General features: G+C 46.0%; 1 protein-coding gene across 2 annotated transcripts; it reads right to left on the minus strand.

Moving 5' to 3' along the window:
- Nucleotides 1-1,341: 1,341 nt before the first annotated feature.
- On the minus strand, nt 1,342-21,310 carry KCNE1 (potassium voltage-gated channel subfamily E regulatory subunit 1). Of its 2 annotated transcripts, none has more exons than XM_081572969.1 (4): nt 21,239-21,310; nt 19,753-19,864; nt 7,678-7,772; nt 1,342-2,671 (listed from the first exon to the last, which is right to left on the minus strand). In XM_081572969.1, exon 4 carries the CDS (start codon nt 2,618-2,620, stop codon nt 2,231-2,233), a length of 390 nt encoding a protein of 129 aa, XP_081429095.1. In that variant the 5' UTR covers nt 2,621-2,671; nt 7,678-7,772; nt 19,753-19,864; nt 21,239-21,310; the 3' UTR covers nt 1,342-2,230. The 2 variants fall into 2 exon arrangements, with proteins under 2 accessions (XP_081429095.1, XP_081429096.1); XM_081572970.1 differs by having other exon boundaries at nt 2,039-2,667; nt 21,239-21,291.
- Between the last annotated feature and the right edge of the window lie 1,777 nt (nt 21,311-23,087).

Here is a 23,087-nt window from a genome sequence, read left to right on the forward strand (position 1 = left end):
AAGTTCACCCTAAAAGCTGTCTGGGAGAGTCCTTCCTTGCCTCTCCCAGGTTCTGGTTGTGACCCTCAATCCTTGGCAGTCCTTCGTTTGCTGCTGCATCACCCAGTCTCTGCTTGAGTTTCCTCTTCTTAAAAGGACACTGGGGACTTCCCTGGTGGCTCAGATGGTAAAGCATCTGCCTACGATGTGGGAGACCCAGGTTCAATCCCTGGGTCGGGAAGATCTCCTGGAGAAGGAAATGGCAACCCACTCCATATTCTTGCCTGGAAAATCCCATGGACGGAGGAGCCTGGTAGGCTACAGTCCATGGGGTCACAAAGAGTCAGACACGACTGAGCAACTTCACTTCATTTCACTTTATAAGAACATCAGCCGTATTGGATTAGGGACCACCTGGTGGCTCAGCAGTAAAGAATCCACCTGCCAATGCAGGAGAGGAGGGTGCAATCCCTGGGTTGGGAAAATCCCCTGGAGAAAATAGCAACCCACTCGAGTATTCTTCCCTGGAAAAGCTCATGGACAGAGGAGCCTGGCAAACTACAGTCCATGGGGGTCGCAAAGTCATACATGACTTAATGATGAAACAACAATGATTGTACCTTCCTTGATCACATCTGCAAAGACCTTATTTCTAACTAAGGTCTCATTTGCAGGGGTTATGACTTGAATATGTCTTTGGAGGGGGGAGGGGAACACAATTCAACCGTGGTGGGCACATCATCTCAAAAGGCCCTGCCACCCCAGTCCCCTGGGTTGGCCCCTGCCCACGCCCATGCCTTCTCCTGGGCTATTTTTCTTAAAAAAAAAATTTGTTTGGCTGCTCTGGGTCTTAGCTGTGGCATGTGGGATCTAGTTGCCTGACCAGGGAGCAAACCCCGGCCCCCTACCTTGGAAATGCAGAGTGTTAGCCACAGGATGACCTGGGAGGTCCCTCCTGGGCATCTCGAGGTGGTGGGTGCCACCATCCCTCCTGCCATGATACCTGAGTACCTTCCCCCTTGGTACACATTCTGAAGTGGGATTATTTTTTTTCCTGCATCTCAATCCTGCAGGACTGAGATTGAGCTATGTGAGTAGGAAAAGTGTGTGTGTGTCCTTACATATCTGTGTGTGTTTCTCTGTGTGTTTCTGTGCGCATGTGTGCACCTGTGGGTATGAGCCTGTGTCTGTGTGTGTTCTGGGGTGTGTGTGTGTGTGTAGGATGGTCATAAGGGAGGAGTGGGAGGCAGAAAAGCAGAGAGAGGATGGAGCCTCTGTAGTGAGTGTACAAGTGAAAAGAGCAAAGGATGTCCTGTAACAAGGGGGAAAGCATGCTTGTGACAAATATGGAAATGTTATGCCTTTGGTCTCAGTCCCATAAGAAAGGTGTGTTTGTTAGGATGTTGATTCTGTTACTTTGTGTGTGCATGCCAAGTTGCTTCAGTCATGTCCCACTCTTTGCAACCCCATGGACTATAGCCCACCAGGTTCCTCTGTCCATGGAATTTTCCAGGCAAGAATACTGGAGTGGATTTCCATGCCCTCCTCCAGGGGGTCTTCCCAACCCAGGGACTGAACCTGCATCTCCTGAGGCCCCAGCACTACAGCAGATTCTTTACCACTGAGCCACCAGGGAAACTCACTCTGATACTTTAACAGAAATCAAAATAACAGTGGCTTAAGGAAGATCAGAGTTGGTTTCCCATTCCTGTGAAGTTTGAGCTGGTGATTGACCAGACTCTGCCCCATGCCACTGCCCAGGGACCCAGATTTTTGTTGCTCTGCCATCTGCGAAAAACACAGTCCTTTTCCAGACTCAAAGCTGGCTCACCGCCTCGTCCATGTCCCACCAGCGAGAAAGGAGAAAGGGGACTGGGGGAACGTATCCTCTCCTTTTCAAGGCTCACTGGGAAACTGCACTCATCACTCCCCCTTCTGCTGGCCAGAATCTCATACACATGACCTTGCTAGCTGCAAGGGAGTCAGAGAAATACAGCTCTTATTCTCAGAGGCCATGATCTCGGGGATTTTGCTGCAATTAACAAGGCAGTCACGGATACTGGGGAACAGCTGACAATCTATTATAGAAGAAACGTGATTTTAGAAATATAGTGATATTAAATCCCCCTTTCACCCCTTAACGATAGACAAAAACCCCAATTATACTCATACAATAAAGAAAATAAGGAACATGTGATTAGAAAAATCAGCTCATCAGGGAGGCTCTGTCCAGTGTTGACTGGCCTTGGGGTCAGGACAACCGCTTCATCTCGGGAAGGTATGCACTGGGTCGCTCTACAGCCAGTTGGTTCTCAATGACATAACACGCCCTGCAGCTCTCCAGAATCCGGGCCTGGAAGTACGCCTTGTCCTGCTCCTGCCAAGTGTCAGACTCAATGTACACGTTGTACGGGTCGTGGGAGTGCTCCAGTTTCTTAGAGCGGATGTAACTCAGCATGATGCCCAGGGTGAAGAAGCCGAAAAAGCCGAGCACCATGAGGATGTAGAGGGCTGCCAGCTTGCCGTCCTCATGGCCCGGGAACCTGCGGGCCAGCCCGGACGTGTTGCTGCCCTGTTGAACTGTCTCCTGCCACAGCTTGGTCAGCACAGGTGTCACAGCCGTGGCGTTAGACAAGATCATCCTAAGAGTCAAGGTGTCACTGCTGGAGGGTGAACTTCCCAGGAAAACTGTCTTAAAGAAAAATGAAACCTGAAATCACAAAATATAGATTGGCCCCAAACCCACCCCCCCCGCCACCACCACCACACACACACCGCACAGAGTTTTTAAAAATCCCAGTGACAGGGGTGCCCTAACCACACTCCTCTGTTACGGGGTGTGCCACCTGGGATCTGCACAGTGCCCTCTCTTGATTGATCAAACGATAAATTGATTCACATTTATTTCTAGTCGCCATTTCCAGCCCCTGTCACCACAGGTGATCAGCAGAAAGAGTTCCTTGAATGCACATATTGTGTGATAGGTGTATCTTTTACTTTATGTGCTATGGACCAAACTGTGTCCCCCTCGATTCATATGTTCAAGCCCCAGCTCCTAATGTGGCTGGAGGCAGGGTCTTTAGCAGCTAATTATGGCTGTGTATGCACGCTCAGTCTTGTTTGACTCTTTGCAACCGCAAGGACTACAGCCGACCAGGCACTTCTGTCCATGGAATTTTCCAGGCACGAATACTGGAGCATATTGGCAACCCAAGAATACTGGGTTGCTGTTTCCCATTCCAGGGGATTTTCCCAACCCAGGGGTCAAACTTGCATCTCCTGGGTTTCTTGCATTGGCAGGTGGAATCTTTACCACTGAGCCACCTAGGTATGGTCCAGAAGGTAAGGCCCTAATCTGATAGGGCAGTGGCCTTATAAAGAAGAGGAAGAGAGACCCTTGGTCTGGGTTCCTGTCCGGCACTGGGACTTTTCCAAACTTCCCACATGATCCTGCTTGGTAGCCAGGATTGAGAACCCTAACCCTTAGGAAACTGACCAGTGTATTGTGCTCCCTGAACACCTGGAAGAACTTTGTATGAAGAGAAATAGCAATTTCATAGCATAATTTTCTAATGTTGTTTTTCAGAGTTTCTTTTTTAGTCTTGTACATCCCTCATACAACCTGAACAGGAGTTTTGGAGAAAAATTTCTAAGTCATCACTGTGACCTCAGCTGCCCCCGCCTGAACTCACGCTGGCATCTCTGATGAGCCTGTTGGAACTTGATGGCAAACCAGAAAAGCCAAATGAATTAACTGCCTTTCAAATAATAATGCTGTTATTTTTAACGAAAAATCTTTTCTGACTTTACACTTTTATTGTATCGCTTTTGCTAAATGCCTTCTGTGCCCCCAAGGCTTGCCTGCTGGGTCACATGGTGTGTTTGCCTAATGAGTCACAAGATGAGCTTGGCAATATCCTCTAATAATCGGCATGGTACAAATAACACAGAACCTAATCTGCACGACAGCTGGGGGCTTATGGCCCATTCCCTAAGTTCACATCCATTATAATGCCAAAGCACTGGCTGGTGGCCGCAGTTAAGACTGTTGGACTCCAATGGATTTGGAGACCAGCTGATTCAACACCCTTAGCTTTATAGAAAACTGAGCTGAATAGAGGTGAGCTGACTTGCTCAAGGTCATGTCTCCTATCAAAAATGCATCTATAAACTTTAATCTTTTAGCCATGGACTCACATTTTATTAGCACAGAAAAGGGAGTTCTCTGGGTCTTTCAGAGAGAAGGTGGATCTGTATTTAGGCTCAAAGGAACTGAGAAGCCAGCCACTTGAATCAGATAAAACTGGGTCTACCCAAGTGGGGACTGGCTTCTGATCTAAGCAGGCAACAGAAGAGCCCTCTCCCCGAACAGGGAGAAGCACAGCTTTTTCTATCTCGCTCAGGGAATAGGGGGATGGAGGAGGCAGAAGCAGCAGGAAGCAGGAAGGTCCAACTCCAAACACAACCAGCTTGATGCTCAGCTTGCGCTGAACATTTTCAAGCTGGCCTTATTGGGCCCAGAAAGAGGGGAGGATTGGTTCTAGAAGTTTCTGCTTCTGCCTGGGTTTGAGACCTTTCATGGAAAGAAAGTGAAAGTGAAGTCGCTCAGTCGTGTCTTTGCGACCCCATGGACTATAGCCCACCAGGATCCTCCACCCATGGAATTTTCCAGGCAAGAGTACTGGAGTGGATTGCCACTGCCTTCTCCAGGGGTTCTTCCTGACCCAGGGATCGAACCCAGGTCTCCTGAATTGCAGGCAGACCTTTACCATCTGAGCCACCAGGGAAGCCTGGTGAGACCTTTCAAAGGGTCTCACAGATACTGCCCCTAATCAAGGTTTGTTGTTGTTCAGTTGCTAAGTCATGTCTAACTCTTTGCAACCCCATGGACTGCAGCATGCCAGCCTTCTCTGCCCATCACCATCTCCTGGAGTTTGCTCAAACTCATGTCCATTGAGTCAGTGATGCCATCCAACCATCTCATCCTCTGTTGCCCCCTTCTCCTCCTGCCTTCAATCTTTCCCAGCATCAGGGTCTTTTCCAATGAGTCAGCTCTTTGAATCAGGTGGCCAAAGTACTGGAGCTTCAGTTTCAGCATCAGTCCTTCCAATGAATATTCAGGGTTGATTTCCTTTAGGATGGACTGGTTGGATCTCCTTGCTAGCCAGTCAAGGTTAGTGCAGTATTTTTTTTTTCAAAGCTTAGTCCCAGGGCTGCTGGTCCACTGAGACTCACTCAGGATTCGTGACTGTGGGCCGCTGGGGCGAGCTGGGCAGTTGCAAATGGAGACCAAGTGGGCCTCCAGCACCGCCCCCCCTGCACCCGGTGGGGGAGAGGGGGCAGCAAGTGATGTCACTGTATTACCGGTACAGGCCTCACTTTCCGCATTTTTCCCTGGAGTTCCAGCTCTGTCACATATCAGCACTGATAAGAGGCTTTTAGAGCAGCTTTCCTAGCACTGCACCTCTCTCTCTTTCCTACGGGTTTACTGAAAGGGCTTTTGTGTCTGACTCCAAGCTCTCTGCTGAAAGGGCCAGATTCTGGGGTGGAGTCCAGGAAGGAGGAAGGTCAGTGATACAAGTTCCAGCCCTGGCTCAGTTCTATTGAAACCAGGCAACTCCCAGGGACCATAGTGGACTTATCTAGGTGGGATGGGGGTGACATTCCCGTCACGCTTGACAGCATTCCCTAAGCCTTTCCTCGAAAGAGCAACCAGTTTTGAAATCAACATTCTTTGCTTCAGGAAGCAGAACTAGGGACAAACAATTATGGATAAGCTTCATTTGGGTGAACAGGATCTTACTGAGTCAAGAATTCGGAGAGGAAAATTCCAATTTTCCTTGGAAGTAACTGTCAACTGTTTTCATGTTTATCACAACACTATGTCCAAGGAGATCAAACCAGCCCATCCTAAAGGAAATCAACCCTAACTATTCACTGGAAGGACTGATGCTGAAGCTGAAGCTCCAATACTCTGGCCACTTGATGTGAAGAGCCATCTCATTGGAAAAGACCCTGATGCTGGAAAGATTGAGGGCAGGAAGAGAGGGTGGCAAAGGAGGAGATGGTTGGATGGCGTCACCTATTCAGCGGACATGAATTTGAGCAAATTCCAGGAGATAGTGAAGGACAGAGGAGCCTGGCATGCTGCAGTCTATGGGGTCGCAAAGAGTTGGACATAACTAAATGACTGAACACTGAATGTCCAAATTGCCTCTTGGCAGCAAAGAAACCAGCAGGGGCTCAGACCCTTCCAGGAAGTCAGTTGGCTTTGTTTTGGGCATTTCACCACCTTCCCTCCCAGCAGGGGAGTCACTAAAGTGGCCACAGTCTCAGAAAATCAGGGTGAAACCCATACAGAGGCACAACATCCGACTGCCCTCGAAGATCAGAAAAGTGCTTTCCATCACCTCCCTGCTGGCTCTTGAGTCTGGTCATAGGACCAAGAGCTTCTCAGACCTCTCTGTGGGTTACAGAGAGGAACTCTGAGGTGTGAAGGGTGGAGATGGGAACCAGGGAGCTGACGAGAGGACCCCGATCAAACTCTGCATGTGAAAAGGACGAGTCTTTTGGCATGGAGAATGGAAGGGCATTCTCTGGGAGGAAACCTGAAGTCACAGAGAAGGAAGAACCTCATCTGCAGCAAATTAAATGAATTCGGGGAGCCCCAGTTTCCTCATCTGAAAACTGAGGTTAATAGGATTTCCCCTGACTGTACTACAGGGTTTAGTGGAGGCATGGAACGAGGCCAAAGCTTTCCTGTCTTTTGCTTTTGCTGGTTTCTCTGCAAAAGAGGCGAGACCCCCACGTCTGCTTGTCAAAATTCCATGGGTCCACCATAAGCGCACGTCTATGCCAACCGGTGAAGTCCCTTTCAGAAGTCCCCTCCCCTGCTTTGGGCCCTTATAGTGCCCTGTCTGTACTGGCCAGATTCTAAGCTGTATTGCAATCCTTTGTAGACATTTCTGTGCATTTCCAGGGGGCTCAGGAAGGTCAGAGATTGTTTGTTCACCTTGACCTCACTCACGCCTCCAGAATGATTCAGTAAGGGTGTGCTGAATTAAATAGGAAAGTGCAATCAACTATGACATGAATGTGAGGAGGAAATAACCCATAAAGTAGAATTCACACTGGAAAGAGCTTAGTGGGCAACCAAATGAAAACCTCTTTCAATGTAGTCTGTTTTTATGTAATAAAATTTAAATTATTTTTATGTATAGTTAATTAGCATTATTTATCTTATATATTAAACTTTATGTTAATATAGTTGTATATTATATTATATATAGCATGCATTATATATAATATTAATATAGTTATATACATATACAACTCTCCTTTTCCTAAAAAGGTTTAAGGCCATCAGTGATTGTCAATAATACAGCAAAATTTTCACTCCTCCCTTCCACTTCCTGTAACTCTTATCTTTCTCCACCTTTTTCCAACTTATCAACTGCTCCCAGTATAGTTTCCTTGTTTGTTGTGTTCGTTGCTTATTGTTTGTCTTCCCTATCTTTGGAGGGCTTTGGAGGGCCAGGATCTTTGCCTGTCTTGTTCCCAAAGACTAGAACAATGTCTGGCATATGGCAGGAGCAGAGTAAATATTCACAAATGCAGGCAAGCAAGCATGAATACTTGAGTGAGTAAATGTCCCCCTTCAACTCCCAGAAAGCCCAAAACACACGGAAACTGTCTCACCAGCTCTGCCTTCAGAGACTTGAGATGACAAGAGTGAGTCCCTCGGAGGTCTTCACGATGTACTTTATTTTCAAAACAATCCACTTCCTAAGAACCTGTCAAAAGCCAGAGATAACCTGAATATTCTGGAAACCAAGGTTGCCTTCCTCAGACCCAACCTCGGCTCCTCTCTGATGGGCAGCGTGAAACAGACCAGAGCAAGCCTAGGGGTTTTGCACCCTGGTTAGAAGCCCATAGATCAGAGTCCACTGCACCTGTTGGCAATTTATTGATCACATGATTTAAAGCAGTGGTGTGACCACAGCAAAATTCCCTATCATCCTGACCATAAGTGACTGTTGTGGTTATTGACAAAACCTTCCTTTATGGAGGTGGACGCTCTTTCTTAACCTGAAAGGGAACTCAAACGGTCAGTTCATGTACAGCAATCTAAAAAAATCGAGGGTGGAGCTTGGGGATGATGGGGATGGGGTGGGTGTGTTAGCACGTGATGGGGTGGGTGGGTTAGCACGTGATAGCCAGGGCGCATAACAGGTCATTAGTACCAGATCAACTTTCTTCTAAAAGTTCCAGGCTTTCCCCACTTAAAACCAAGATCAGATATCAGTAATGTTCTCCGTGTCCCATGCCTTTTCCCTGGGGAGACGCCAAGGCCCAAGAACCTTTCTGATCCCCCAAAAGGAAAAAGTCCCCTTTGAGGCCAGTGTGTACGCGTCTTGCCTGATCTGGAGGTCTCTGAACCCAAGCGGGGGCTAAGATCGTGGACGGTTTTAATTTTCTTTGAATGCTTTTAAGTATAAGTATTTCCCCAACTTTCTACAGGAACGACTGTCATTTAATAATAACGGGAAAAAATTGTTATTTGGCTGTGACATGATTTTTCTATGCATGCGTTCTAGAAGTGAAGAGGGCCGAGGGGAAGAAGGCGTGAGGCCGGGTCATCTACTCTGCCTTCCAAGAAGGGGGTCGCGGCGCCCCCTGCCTGGGGGCACCCGCGGCCCCCAGAGGGGCTGAGACCCTGTGCCTGGACCCTCCCCTCAGGGTCGCCCGATTTAGGGCATCGCGCGCCGCCGGGCAAGGAGCTGGGAGGCAGGAGCCCTTGACTTACCGGGTCTGGGGCGCGGAGAGAGCCGGGTGCGCAGCGGGGTGCGCAGCGGGGTCCGCGCGGGCCGAGCGCAGGGCACCGACAGCCTCGCGGCAGGCAGCGCGCTCGGCCAGGGGAGCGCGCGGCGGGGCGGGCGGGGCCTTCGGAGCCACAGGGCGCCCCGCCCCATCTCCGTGCTTCCCGGACAAGCCCGCGGCCCCCGGGCCACCCCGGGCCAGCCCCGGGGTCACCCCGACCCTCTGCACCCTGTGTTTGACCCCAGCAAATGCTCTGGCCCTCGGAGTAGGCGCAGAGCCCACAGAGATTCTGTATTAGAACTGCCAGCCAGCCAGACAGCTATACCTTCCTGGGGGCCGAGGGTGGGGGGGGCGGGGGAGGGCAGGGGGCTTTGGAGTTGGCAGACATGGAGCCGCAGTGGCCAACAGAAGTCAGTCCCGGAGACTCCCACTCTCAGCCAGACACTCACTAAACACCTTTGCAAACAGCTCCAAACAATAACTTCAAGGACACTCTTCAAAACCCCAGCTGACCCGTGTTAACTGTGCCCAGTCAGTTCAATCAGTCAGTCGTGTCCGACTCTTTGCGACCCCATGGACTGCAGCACGCCAGGCCTCCTTGTCCATCACCAACTCCAGGAGTTTACTCAAACTCATGTCCATTGAGTCAGTGATGCCATCCAACCATCTCATTCTCTGTCATCCCCTTCTCCTCCCACCTTCAATCTTTCCCAGCATCAGGGTCTTTTCCGGTGAGTCAGTTCTTCCCATCAGGTGGCCAAAGGATTGGAGTTTCAGCTTCAGCGTCAGTCCTTCCAGTGAATATTCAGGACTGATTTCCTTTAGGATGGACTGGTTGATCTCCTTGCAGTCCAAGGGACTCTCAAGAGTCTTCTCCAACACCACAGTTCAAAAGCATCAGTTGAAACCCACTAGTGGCCATGCATCTATTTGGCAAGCTTTTATTGAGCACTTACTGACCAAGTGTCCTGTCCTGAGTATTTATTGAGCACCTACTGACCAGGCGTCCTGTCCTGAGTTCGGGGTGCAGCTGTGGACCAGACAGACGGGAGGGGGGGCGGTGTAGGAGGATGAACAGGTGTCAGTGACTGGAGCCACCCATGCCTTGGCAGCCCGGATCTAAAGTTCCTGGGGTGGTGGGGAACAGACTTTGGGGCCATCAGGGGGAAAAACTAAGCCATGGCCCCAGTAACCTCCAGGCAAATCTCCCAGCAGCTGCCCACTAGCCTGGGGTGGTGGGGGAGACCAGCTTGAGAGGGGCAATTCCTAAATGACAGTCCCTTGAAAGCGCTGGGGAACAAGGTCCAGGCTTACAGTCTGCAGGCAGGAAGCAGAAAAATTCGATTCTTGACCTAGAGATACAAGACATTTTCTCCTGCCCCTAAAGCCTTCAAGGATGCCAGTCACTTCTTGCATCTCTACCTGGGGATTCTCTTGGGGAGGACCCCACTGAAGGCTCTGGGAAGTGGTCCAATGGGTGTGGCATCTTAGGACGCAGCCCAGTGGGTACAAGTGGAGCTGGCACTACCCTGAACCATGGTTGCTGGTCTAAACCCATACAGCCACTCTGGAAAGTCTTCAAGTGTCCATGGCCTTGATGTGTACTTATACTGTGTGAAATCTATTCTATGTGGGGATCTGAATTGTTGAATAACTTTATGGTTAGAAAAGTTCTTTGCAGTTTTACTTTAAATAACTAGACTATAAGTGTCTCAAAATAGAAAAGTGGTTGCATTATGGCAGGTATTTTAGAATATTATCCTGCACACTGGAATATTGTATGTGGTCATTAAGATAATGCTTACAAATAGCTGGTAACGTGGGAGACAGTGTTTACAAATAGTTTGTACTGTTAAGTGAAAAATACGAACCCTAAATGGTACATTGTGCCCATCTTCACATGAAATGTTCCTTTGATAGCTCCAATTTTCTTAAAGAAATCTCTAGTCTTTCCCATTCTATTGTTTTCCTTTATTTCTTTGCATTGTTCATTTAAGAAGGTTTTCTTATCTCTCCTTGCTATTTCAGTTGGGTATATCTCTCCCTTTTTCCTTTGCCTTTCACTTCTCTTAGCTATTTGTAAGGCCTTGTCAAAAACCGTTTTGCCTTCTTGCATTTCTTTTTCTTTGAATGCTTTTGGTCACCACCGCCTGTACAATGTTACAAACATCCATCCATAGTTCTTCAGGCACTCTGTCTACCAGATCTAATCCTTTGAATCTATTTGTCACTTCCACTGTATAATCATAAGGGATTTGATTTAGGTCATACCTGAATGGCCTAGTGGTTTTCCCTACTTTATTTGCATTATTTCAAAAGACTGTAAGAAAACACACCACAGTCTTAGTATTATCTGCTACTGATGGCTTATATTGGATTCATTTTCATATTTATACCATTTGTGTTTCCCTTTCCTTTTTTTTGCAGCAACTATATTCCTTAATATTTAGGAAAAATACATAAACTTTATCTGAAAATTCCCTCGATTCTACTCCCTCAAGGTCATGCTGTATGTATGCAGTATTTTTTTTTTTTGCTGCTCACCTTTTCACAAAGGACTCCACACCAAAAAGGGAAAAAATGGATCATTGAAGCAAAACTCTTTGTCCTCTCGAACTTACGTGCTCCTCTTTTCTGTAATAACCTGTGGACCAGGTAAGCATGCATGGATGGAGCATCCCAGACTATCTGCAGAGACCCCTCCCTGTCAGGGGTTGGGGCATTGTCTCAACCCCTGACAGTATCATCAGCAATAAAGTAATTCGTCACACATGGGGTGGAATCAGAGAGAGAAATAAGAACATCCCCACTCATTAGGACCCTGTGCTTGCTTCCACTGCAGGGGGCCCAGGTTCAGTTCCTGGTGGGGGATCTAAGATCTCGCATGCCAAGAAGCATGGAAAAAAAAAATTGCCATTCACAGAATACCTTTTTGAAGACACTTCCAAACATACAAATACAGAGTCCGCGCAGTAACTGGGTGACGGGTGAGTTCTCTGTGCTACACAGTAGGTTCCGCTGTGTGTGGAAGAAAGCGCAGAGTTCTAATGAATGGTGATGTTCTTATTTCTCACTCTGATTCTCTCCATCTCACTTGTGATGAGCTATTTTATTGCTGGTGATATTGTTGCTGTCATTTCCTGTTTGTAATGATAAAACATGATTACGGATGAGAAAGAGTGTCTTTTGTTGCCTTTGGCGAACTTGAAGTGGCTTCTTTTCTCTTCCTTCTTCTTTCACTCTTTCATTTTTGCCTCTTCCCATTTAACAGGTGGGCTTCCCTTGTAGCTCAGTCGGTAAAGAATCTGCCTGCAGTGCAGGAGACCCGGATTCAATCCCTGGGTTGGGAAGATCCCCTGGAGAAGGAAATGGCAACCCACTCCAGTGCCCTTGCCTGGAAAATCTCATGGACAGAGGAGCCTGGTGGGCTGCAGTCCATTGGGTCGCAAAGAGTTGGGCACAACTGAGCAACTAACACACATTTACCAGGTGTGATTGGTCTTAAACAATCGTAACAACAGAGCCGAAGAGTCCTTGAGTCATTTCCTTATTTTTTTTTTCTCTCTGGCTCTTCCACCTTCTCCCTTCTTCTTGGTCTCAAGAACAAGGGCTACAGACTTGAGCCTTGCTCCTCTCAGTGGGTTTATCCCTCTTCTTTCTGCATTCCACCTCAGTGCAGAGGACCTCCGAGGCCAGAGCTCTGGCCACTTCTCATTCTTTCTGAGCGAGATCACAAAGCTCAGCTCACAGCTTGGAGAGCCTGGTCACGTTCCCAACCCTTTCCGCATGCTGCCACCCTCACCAGAGAGGACTCTCTTCGTTGGAACTCACCCTGGATGCACATATGGAGCCTGGCATCATGCAGACAGCTCTCTTCCCTCTGGCTGCTGTCCTATGGGTGTCCAGATGCCCCTGCATTGACCTGGGGACGTTCCCTCCCCCGAGGCCCCCTTCCTTCTTGCTTTTTGACCCTTTCCTCAGGGCTTCTACTATCCCCAAGTGCCGCTCTCACCTCTCAGTGAGAAGCGCCTGGAAAGCCAGCAACTTTTCTTGAGCAGCTGCAGGGGATGACCTGAGTGCTGCGTTGTGCTGAAATTGTAATGTTTTCTCCCGCCGAGAAGGACAAGGAGGAGGAAGCTCAATTCCCCGTCCTGCTTCTGGTGACAAGTGGGGAGATGCAGAATGATGGAAGAGAGCCTGGTGCTGCCATCGGGGACCCGATCCCCCCCAGTGCTGCTCCAGCTGTGTCAGCATCCCTCACAGATAAAGTCAACCTGTTCGTGTCTTCTCTGCTGGCCGCTAGGTGCTCACGTCTTATCTGTCTCTCCTCCTTTAGCCAACATCTCCCATCTGATTCACCTGGTCACAGGAGGCCAACTTCAGTTTCCTCCTGGGGTTCCCCTTTGGGAGTCCTGCGCATAAGAGGCATCTTTCTCAATTGCAGCATTTTCCTAACACCCTCTCAAGGGCTGCTCCTGTTCCAAAAAGAAACCATCCCCAGGCTGCTTGGGGCCATACAGGCCATTCCAGCTCCCCGACCTCATTTCCCACCTCTCTGCTCCTCTGAGCTCCCGGAGCAGCAGACTCGGCCCCTCTGTGCACGGCCCATCTTTTTCCCTGCCCCACTTCCTGAACGCTTCCTCAGGTTCAGCCCTTCACAAACCACAGGTTGATGATCATCCTCCAACTGGGGCTCAGGACTTGGTCAAATCCCAGATCTTCCACGAAAGTCTTAGAGGAGGGAACGCGGGCCAGTTCTGAGCCTCCAGGCAGAGGGCCTGTTTATTTGCTTTAATTCTGAATTGGTTTTTCAGATTAAAAAATGAGAGCTCTTATACCAAATATCTAGACGTTTGGCTTCTCTCATCAAACCCAATGGATCTAGAAACTTCATGCCTGTATTTATCAGAACCGCAAGTGACAGGAGCTAATGGCACAGCCCCTTTTCAGAAAAATGCAAACTATGTTCTCCCTGGGGCTTCCTTGGTGGCTCAGACAGTAAAGAATCCTTCTGCAATGCGGGAGACCCAGGTTCGATCCCTGAGCTGGGAAGGGGAGAAAGGAATGGCTACCTACTCCGGCATTCTGGCCTGGAGAATTCCATGGGTAGAGGTGCCTGGCGGGCTACGGTCCATGGGGTGGCAAAGAGTCAGACATGACTGAGTGACTAACACTTTGACTAACAAGGACACTTAGCAGGCCTGCCTGGTTCCAGGACATTATGGAATATCCTGCCTGGTTCTGCAGATATTGAGTTTGTCTCTTTTGTTCTGGGTCCCTTTCAGAACAAAGTTTCTGCAAGAGCCCTTTCTCTGGCTGCTCCTTGGAAAAGACCCTGATGCTGGGAAAGATTGAGGGCGGGAGGAGAAGGGGACAACAGAGGATGAGATGGTTGGATGGCATCACCGACTCGATGGACATGAGTTTGAGCAAGTTCTGGGATTTGGTGATGGACAGGGAGGCCTGGCGTGCTGCAGTCCACGGGGTCACAAAGAGTCGGACACGACTGAGCGACTGAACTGAACTGAACTGATGTAGGTGTTCTGTTTATTCTTTCAGAGCAATGGTTCTTGATTTTTCAGGATTCTTTTGGGAATCAGGGAAAAGCTTTGGCTCTCCCCAACCCTCACCCCAAAGGCACACATGGGCAACATTTTACCTACACCTCTGCAGACCTCTGGACCCCTGATATGCTGGGTGATTCATGGCTGTTACATTAGGATTTAGACCAAGGACTGCCTTTCCCATGAAACAAATTCAATTCTATAGCATCAATTCTATGGGGCGCTACTGTGACTGGTTCCACTGAATGTTGCCTGATAGGTGGATGGCAAGATCGTCCATTAAAATGGTCATTTAAGCTGCAGCTGTCTAGGTCTTGGGGGTGCCTGCGCTAATTTTTGTCACCCTCAAGTCATCCAAATAAGATGACACATCTGGCTACAGACACACGAATCCAGGCATCACAGCCGCCCTTGCGTTTGACAAATAACAACCTTCACCTTGTTATGACAAGAGCACAAGTCCAATTAAGAAAGCTTTTCCAAAAGAAATAACAGTGCTTATTTACTCCCCACCCCCACCCCGCCTTTCTCCACCCCTTTATGCCCTGGAATAATGCTGGGCCGATAGGAACATGGATAAATTAATTACAGCCTGGAATGTTATTTATGGCTAAGAAAGAACACTAATCTACACAAAAAGTGTTTGACATTTGAATACAAACATTTCCCTTGTGTCTATTTTTTTTTTTTAGACTCCGTCTGTCCAGTTTACCCTGACATATGTCTAATCCTTTTAAATGTTGTGGATTTAAAATCACAAAGGTAGCAATGTGCTGGCTGCTTTACTCAGCCAAAGAACAAGGAGATGCAAGAGTGAGATTAGCATCTCTTCAGTTCTTTGCCTGTCAGAGATTATTTTGGTGTACCTCCAACTCCTGATAACACAGAAGCGCTCTTGTGGCCAAAGTGCCTGAAATGGAAGGGCATTGGCAAGCCTGAATTTAAAATCAGTGTAGACAGCCTTTTTGGGAATGTGTGTGAAGGTCACTGTTTTAGAAGTGTCTGTCCTTTCTAACACAGCCATTGTCATGGTTTCTGTGTTATTTCAGCCGAGACCTCAGCCTGGAAGTCTAGATTCATGTGGGTTTCTGTGGGTCCTCCATGGGAATTGAAGGAATAAGTGAAGAAATCAGGGGTGGTATCTGGCACGACTCAAAGGGGAATGAGAGGGAAAATATTCAACAGAAATCTTTAGAAAGGCAAATTCCAAAATACCTTTAAGTGCAAGCTTTGTAAACAGTGAAAAGATTTGGATAACAATCTTTTGTTTATTAACTTTTAAACTTTTTGTTTATTTTATTTAAAATATTTTTTTATTGAAGTAAAGTCAATTTATATTATGCTAGTTTCAGGTATACAACACAGTGATTCAGTCGTATTTATGTATTATTTTTCAGATTCTTTTCTCTTTATAGGTTATTAAAAAATATTGAGTATAGCTCCCTGTAGGCCCTTGTTGATTGATAACAATCTTGATCTTGAAACTGAATCATTATTCTAAGTTATGTCCTAGTCTGAACTCAGACTCCTTTCCTTACAATTTTTATCAATAACCAAATCTTCTTGGATGACTAGTCAGTTCAATTCAGTATTTACTGAGTTCCTCTATGGGTAGGTTGTAGGGCATTCAATCAACGATATGTTCATATCCACTCACCTTGCAGATTGGAGTAAAAACATCCTTTATCTTGCTAACCTTCCCCACATCCCTCCCCCCCCCAACCAAACACACAGAAAGACTTTCCAGCAGAAACAGTCTTCTCTCCCTGCTGAGAATGGCTTTGAAGGTTCCAACAGCAACAGGGCATCACCTCTGACCCTGGTTCTCCACCCTCATTAGTGATGTCAGGACTATTTTTTTCTCCTTTCATTTCTGAAGCCCCTACCAAAGGCCATCCTGTATCAGCTTTTACCAGGAATCTTGCAAGAGTTTCTGGGCTGATCTCCTGGTTGAGTATGACCCTCTTCCTTTGTCCTCACATGGTCCACTTTGCCACTCGTCAATTTCTGCCTCACTCATCAGTAATCAATGACCTTGCCAGTTCTCTTCCAGCAATAAGCTCCAGAAGGATGGGCTCTCCCAATGGACTTGCCTTTCTGTCCTTTACTGCAACCAGCAAGGAGCTTGGCATGTGGAAGAGGGCTGCCTAGATATTTCTTGAGTGGATAACTGGTTGCTCATCTATTCATGGACTCGATATTCATCTATTCACGGACTCAACGGACCTGAATTTGAGCAAATTCTGGGAGACAGTGAAGGACAGGGAAGCCTGTCGTGCTGCAGTCCATGGGGCCACAAAGAGTCGGACACAACTTAGTGACTGAACAACAACATCTATGCATGATTTGGGGGACATCCCTTCCCTTTCTGGGCCAATCACAGACCAGACCATATCACCCGGTAGTATTTGAGCATGACAGAACTTCAGTGAACATTTGCTGAATTGAACGGAATAGAAGAGAATTTTGGAGCATGGAAATTTGGACAAGAAAGATAAATGGGTGGAATAAGTGGGAATGACAGTATCTAAATTAAAATCCAGCACTGTGACAGCAGTCTGAACGCTTTTCCCTCTGATACTATTCTTGAAATCACAAAATGCCCCAGGTATCAAAGCTTTGAGAAATCGGTCAGGGGAGTTGTCTTTAATGAATGCCATGATTGTTCAGTGTTCTGTTTCTCTTGGTAACAAGAGTGATGGAAGTATTGATAAAATGGGATGCACAGGCTCATAGGGGACCATCCATTCACTAAACCTGAAGTGAAGCACCTAACTCTGTTTCTTGCTTTGCTCATTTGTCATTCAAGATGATAAGAATACCTGCTCTATTTGACTCATTACATTGGTGTCATGAACTCAAATAGCTTCTTTAAATTCCTATGCCACAAGACAGTAAATTGAAAGTAAGAAAGATAGGGAAGAGTGTTTTGAACAAGATAGCTCAATGAGCTCTTGCTTTGATCCATCCTTTTGCTCTGAACACAGAGTCATGACAGATAAGGTATAAAAATAGAAAGCTAAAAAGAGATGTCTGGCTCAACAGAGGCAGAAGAAAACTGCCAGAAGCCTCTGACTCACTGGGATCTTTGTCTAAAATCAGCAAGAGTTTGTCTCCTGCGGGACAAACCCAAGACAAAAACACCCAAGATGGCAGACAGGAACTAGGTACATGGCTTAAGTCAGGAACTGCAGGGAGCCCTGAAAAAAAGAAATCATGGTTTACACTGTTTGGAGCCCAAGATTTTAGAAGAATGAGGGTCTGGGGCGAAGAGGCTGAAGACTCGACCCCTAGCTAAAAACTAAGCATAGTCATATACTGGTCTCATGATGGCACAAATGTCCACAATCTCTTGGGTCAGAAACCTCAAACTGCCTCAACAAAAATCCAGAATGAAGTCCCAGAGACCAGGGAAAAGCTATCACAGAATGATCGTCAGGGAGAGCCTCATTGGATGGGGTGGAGGCAGGTGGGCAGAAAAATGAAAAGAATAAAAACAAGCCTAAAAATCAAAACTCTAAAACATGTAAAGAAATCTCAAGTGAAGAGCTGTCAAAAATCCTCAACTCAACTCATTCTATGAACCTCAAACATTCTAATGCCAAACCACATGGAAAAAGGGACAAAGGGAAAAAAGAAAATCACAACCAATATTATTTCTGAAAATAGATGTAGAAATGCTAGATGAAATACTAGCAAATGGAATCCAGCAATTCTAAAACAAGCACTGTATTATAATAGACAGGTTTATTCCAGGAATGCCAGGTTGGTTTAACACAGTATAATATAAGAAAATCAGTGGGTATACTTAACATATTAGTATATATTAACATTATGATGTGGTGGTTAATTTTTTGTTTTTTAAATGCATATTGCTAAGTAAAGGAAGTCTGTATAAAAAGAGTGCATAGAGTATGCTTCCAGTTATATGACATTCTGGAAAATGTAAAACTGTAGACACAGTAAAGTGATCAGTGGGTACCAGGGCTCAGGAGGAAGAGGGGAAGGGTGAATACCATGGTGGGGTAGAGCAATAAAATTGTTGTAATATAAGTTTTTAGCGCAATAAAATGACTGTAATGGTGGATACAAGATGGTATGCATTTGTCAAAAGCTATAGAACAAAGAGTGAAATTTGATGACTGCAAGTTTTTAAAAAATCGTTTTAGAAGCTAGGGGGAATCTAAAAGGAATGCAGACTGTGACAAGAGAAATTAACTGTATTCCAAACATACAAAACAGCCTCACAGAAGGGGATGGATGGATAGGTGGGGCAGGGGGAGATGTAACCCTAAGTGCCTTTGGAAATGGGTGAGATCTCTAAGACTACAGGCAAAAGGAACTCTGTACCCTAGTAGATAAAGTTGTTTCCTTTGGGGTATTGGTTAACAATTCTGATACTGTTATATACATACACTGGATTGGAACAGTCACACCAATAGGTGGCAGGTGTCTCACTGTTGGAGTGGGAGTTTATAACAAGGGTAGGATGTGTGTAGTAATGGATTTGAGATATTAATATGAACTCAAGTTTGGCTTAAAATAGATACAGATGGTTTACATATATGAGTGTTTATAGCTAAGTATATATACACCACTTAGTACAAACACATGTATTTTTTGCTCTGTCATCTGAGAAGTCTTATAAAAAGTGATACCCCAGTATCAACAAGCTTGGCTTAGTACACAGATTTTTGTTTCTAACACCATTTTCTATTAAGATGAATGAATCAAGGCTCCTCGGAAAAATGGATGATTCTAAGACTGGGGCAGGAAATATACAAGATGAGCCTGGATAACCTGATAGTCCCTGAAAGTAAGGAAGAGCTCAGAACAAAACATTGATGGGTATGTCAAAGGGCAAAGGACCACAGGAGACAATCGAAAGAGTTCCCAGGGGTCAAAGCTGGAACTTCTGGGCAACAAAATAAAACAGTATTGGCTTGTAACCCAGAATATAAAGTAAAATGTCTACAAGTCCATACTGATGTGGATAAGTGATTGAATAAATTAATAAATGAGGAAGGAGACAACTCTTCCACACAGAAGAATTCTGGGGAATTTATGTAGATATTCTGTCTCCAAGGAGAGGGAATGAACTCCTCACTCTGTAGCTGAGGGCTCTGCAGAATGACCTTCTTCCAAACTGTACAACATACAGGGAGAGAAAAGGAGTCACTTTACGAGGGAGAAACCTGACAAACGCTACTTCAGGCAAGTGACTAAAGCCACCCAACAGTCATCAGTCATGTTGGCAGGACGTGTGCTTGGTATGGTGTCATGAAAATAGCACTTCACCTCCTAGTCTGCCTCCCAACAACCTAGACCCCAGTCTTATCATGAGACAAACACGAGACAAATCCCAATAGTGAGGCACTCCACAAAATACCTGAGCAGTCCTCCTAGAAACGCTCAAGGGCATCAAAAGAGGAAATGTCTGAGAAATTGCCACAGCCACCAGGAGCCTGAAGAGACTTGACAACTGAATGTCATGCAGGACCCTGGAACAGAAAAAAGAAAAAAAAAAAAAAAGGACATTATGTAAAGGCTAAAAATATCTAAATAAATCACAAACTTTGTTAATAAAGTATCGATCTGGGTTCATTAAACGTACCTACTAACCTAAGAGGTTAGTAACAGGGGAAAATGAACAAAGTATATGGAAACTCTCTATACTATCTCTCCAGTTTTTCTGACAGTCTAACATGGTTCTAAAAATAAACTCTCTTAAAGGGAAAATTTTAAACGAACAAACTACTGCTATGCAAAACACATAGATGAATTTCTCAAATACAAAGTTGAGCCAAAGAAGTCAGACACAAGGCTACAGGCTCCGATACCTTCCATATAGAGTTCTTTTCAAAAAATATTTTATTTGGCTGCACTGGGTCTTAGTTGCATCACTTGGGATCTTTTAGTTGCAGCAAGCAGGATCTTGTTCTATGACCAGGGATCAAACCCAGGTCCTCTGAACTGGGAGCCCAGGAGTCACTGGACCACCGGGGAAGCCCCCAGATAGAGTTTTTTAACCGGCAACTATGGCATGAGAATTAAAAAAAAATGTTCCTGTTGGGGAAGTTGAGCAGATGATGGCTACGTGATGTCATGTGTGGGCTTCTGGAGTGCAGTTAACATTCTATTTCTTCATCTAGTTTGTGGTCACATGGATATGTTCCCTTTACGTAAATTGATTGAGCTGGTGCTCATTATTTGTCTACTTCTCTGTACAATTCAATAAACCTGAATGATGGAAAGAAAACAGGGATGCCTAAAGAATGACTCAGAATATATTTCCACATGGGTAAACATAAGAAACAATTTGAATTTGAAAAGTAATCTGCCAAATAATACCTAAAATATACCAATTTTAAAAAATATACCAACAGGAAAACAAATTATATCTTACTTACAGACTTAAAATGTAATCTGAGTATAAAAGCACACATGAAATTATAAGTAGCAAACTCACGATAGCAGTTGCCTCTACAGAGAGAGGCAAGGAAATAGAATCAAGTTGGGGGTGTAGAGGGTTTTTATAATATTTTACAAATATGAAACATCTGGAATACATGTTGCAAGATGTAAAGTTGTCATATAGTTGGGTTCAGCTACGTGGTTAATCATAACTTTATCCTCTATTCTTTTTCCTAGTAACACACACATATATGTACATATGTATACAGAGAGAGAGAAAGTTCTATAAGAACATGCAGCCCATACCATATAGAACAATAACAACCTAGGAGAATTAATAAGTATTTTATGATCAATCCTTGGTCTCAGTGTTTCTGAGGAGGAATAGATGCATAGATCTTTGCAATATGGAAATTTTGGGCTCCTTTTTTATCAAGAGTTCTAACTCGAAGATTAGTTACCTTGACATTTCACCAGCCCATTGTTAATATCACACCTTTCATGAAATGTAATCTCAATTTTTCCTGGAAGATAAATTACATCTGCTGACAAGTCTCTTTAGAACCCCTGGGAACAGTCAGATATTGTTAGGTCAGTGAGAGACCAACCCGGTTACTTGTTCCTTCACTCAGCACCATGGACCATGTGAGATACGGTGAGGTCTGAACTAGGCTGGTAGCAGAGGAGACAGAAGGGTGGGGACACCAAATAAATAGAAACATTCCAAGGCTGAGCTGCCAGAAGTCACTGAATGGTTCTAAATAACGTGGCAGAGCCCCAGAGTCCAAGAAGTGAGAAAAGGAGTTTAAGAAGTTAGTTGGGGTAGCAGTAAAGGCTGAGCGGCTGTGTGTCATTAACTGAGATGAGGAAGATGGGAAATAATTTAAGAAATTTGTCTTTTGAACATGAGAGTTAGGGATGCCTTTCAAAGTCCAAGTCTAGAAGCCGGCACTTGTGTATTGAGTATGGAGCTTAGGGATATACACACGGGGATGTCATTAGTATTCCGATGGTGCCTCAAGCCAGGGGACTTGCTGAGACCTCCCCCCTCCAACTAGAGAAAGGGTAGCTAGAGACAAGCGGTCTGCAGTTCAAGTCTGGAGACACTCCAGGGATTCAAGTTTCACTCAGTCGTATTCGACTTGTTGGGACCCCCATGGACTGTAGCCCGCCAGGCTCCTCTGTCCATGGAATTCTTCAGACAAGAATACTGGAGTGGGTTGTCATTTCCTACTCCAGGGATCTTCCCAACCCAGGGGTTGAACCTGGGTGTCCTGCATTGCAGGCAGATTCTTAACCGTCTGAGCTACTCAAGAGGAGTGTGGAAATGAAGGAGGACCAACCAGATGAGAAAAGCAAAGGTTGTTTTACTGGGAGCTTTCTGCAGCAAGAGAGTCGGCCACCATCACTTGCATTTTGGCAGAGATTCAAAGGCAGGCCAAAGACTGCGAAAACCTCAGAGTGGTAAAAAGGAAGGCTTCAGTGTGCCCTAGTTTGAGGCTGTGGGCTTAGGAAAGCTGTGGGGGCATGTGTGGTGAGGGGGATAATTATCATTTTTTAAATATTCTATTCATTTATTTGACTGTGCTGGGTCTTAGTTGGGGTACACGAGCTCTTTTAGTTACAGCATGTGAGATCTAGTTCCCTGACCAGGGACTGAACCTGGGACCCCTGCAATGGGAACACAGAGTCTTAGCCACTGGACCACCAGGGAAGTACCTGACTATTGTTGTTGTTTAGTCACTAAATTGCGTCCAACTCTTTTGCGGCTCCATGGACTGTAGCCTGCCAGGCTCTGTCCATGAGATTCTCCAGGCAAGAATACTGGAGCGGATTGCCGTTTCCTTCTCCAGGGGATCTTCCCAGCCCAGGGATCGATCAAACCCAAGTCTCTTGCATTGGCAAGTGGATTGTTTACCTCTGAGCCACTAGGGAAGCCAGAAGTACCTGGGGGTGGGGGGTGAGGGTGGGGGTGGTAATTACAGCAGGGCCTCCTATGTGAATGCTTAGGGTGTATACTTGGCTGTCTCTGGTTGGCCTTAAGTCGGAAGTGGGGACAAAAATTGGAAAGCTGTCAGTTATTAAGTCCTGGCTATTTGGGGCCCATTGTTGCTGAAGTTATCAATGAGCTTACTGTATCGTTAGTGGAGACGGCAGTGTGACTGCCTACATATCTGACAGTGGGCTGGCTTCCTGGGCTGGTTACTGTAGACAAGGGGTTGGCTTTCTGGACAGGTTGCTCAGACTGTGAATCAGGGTTCTCTTTTTATATGTGATCTGACTATTGTTCATTGTATATTCAGTCTCTCT

This window comes from Giraffa tippelskirchi, chromosome 2 (assembly GCF_054371585.1).
Source record: "Giraffa tippelskirchi isolate mGirTip1 chromosome 2, T2T-mGirTip1v1.2.pri, whole genome shotgun sequence".
Taxonomy (NCBI): domain Eukaryota; kingdom Metazoa; phylum Chordata; class Mammalia; order Artiodactyla; family Giraffidae; genus Giraffa; species Giraffa tippelskirchi.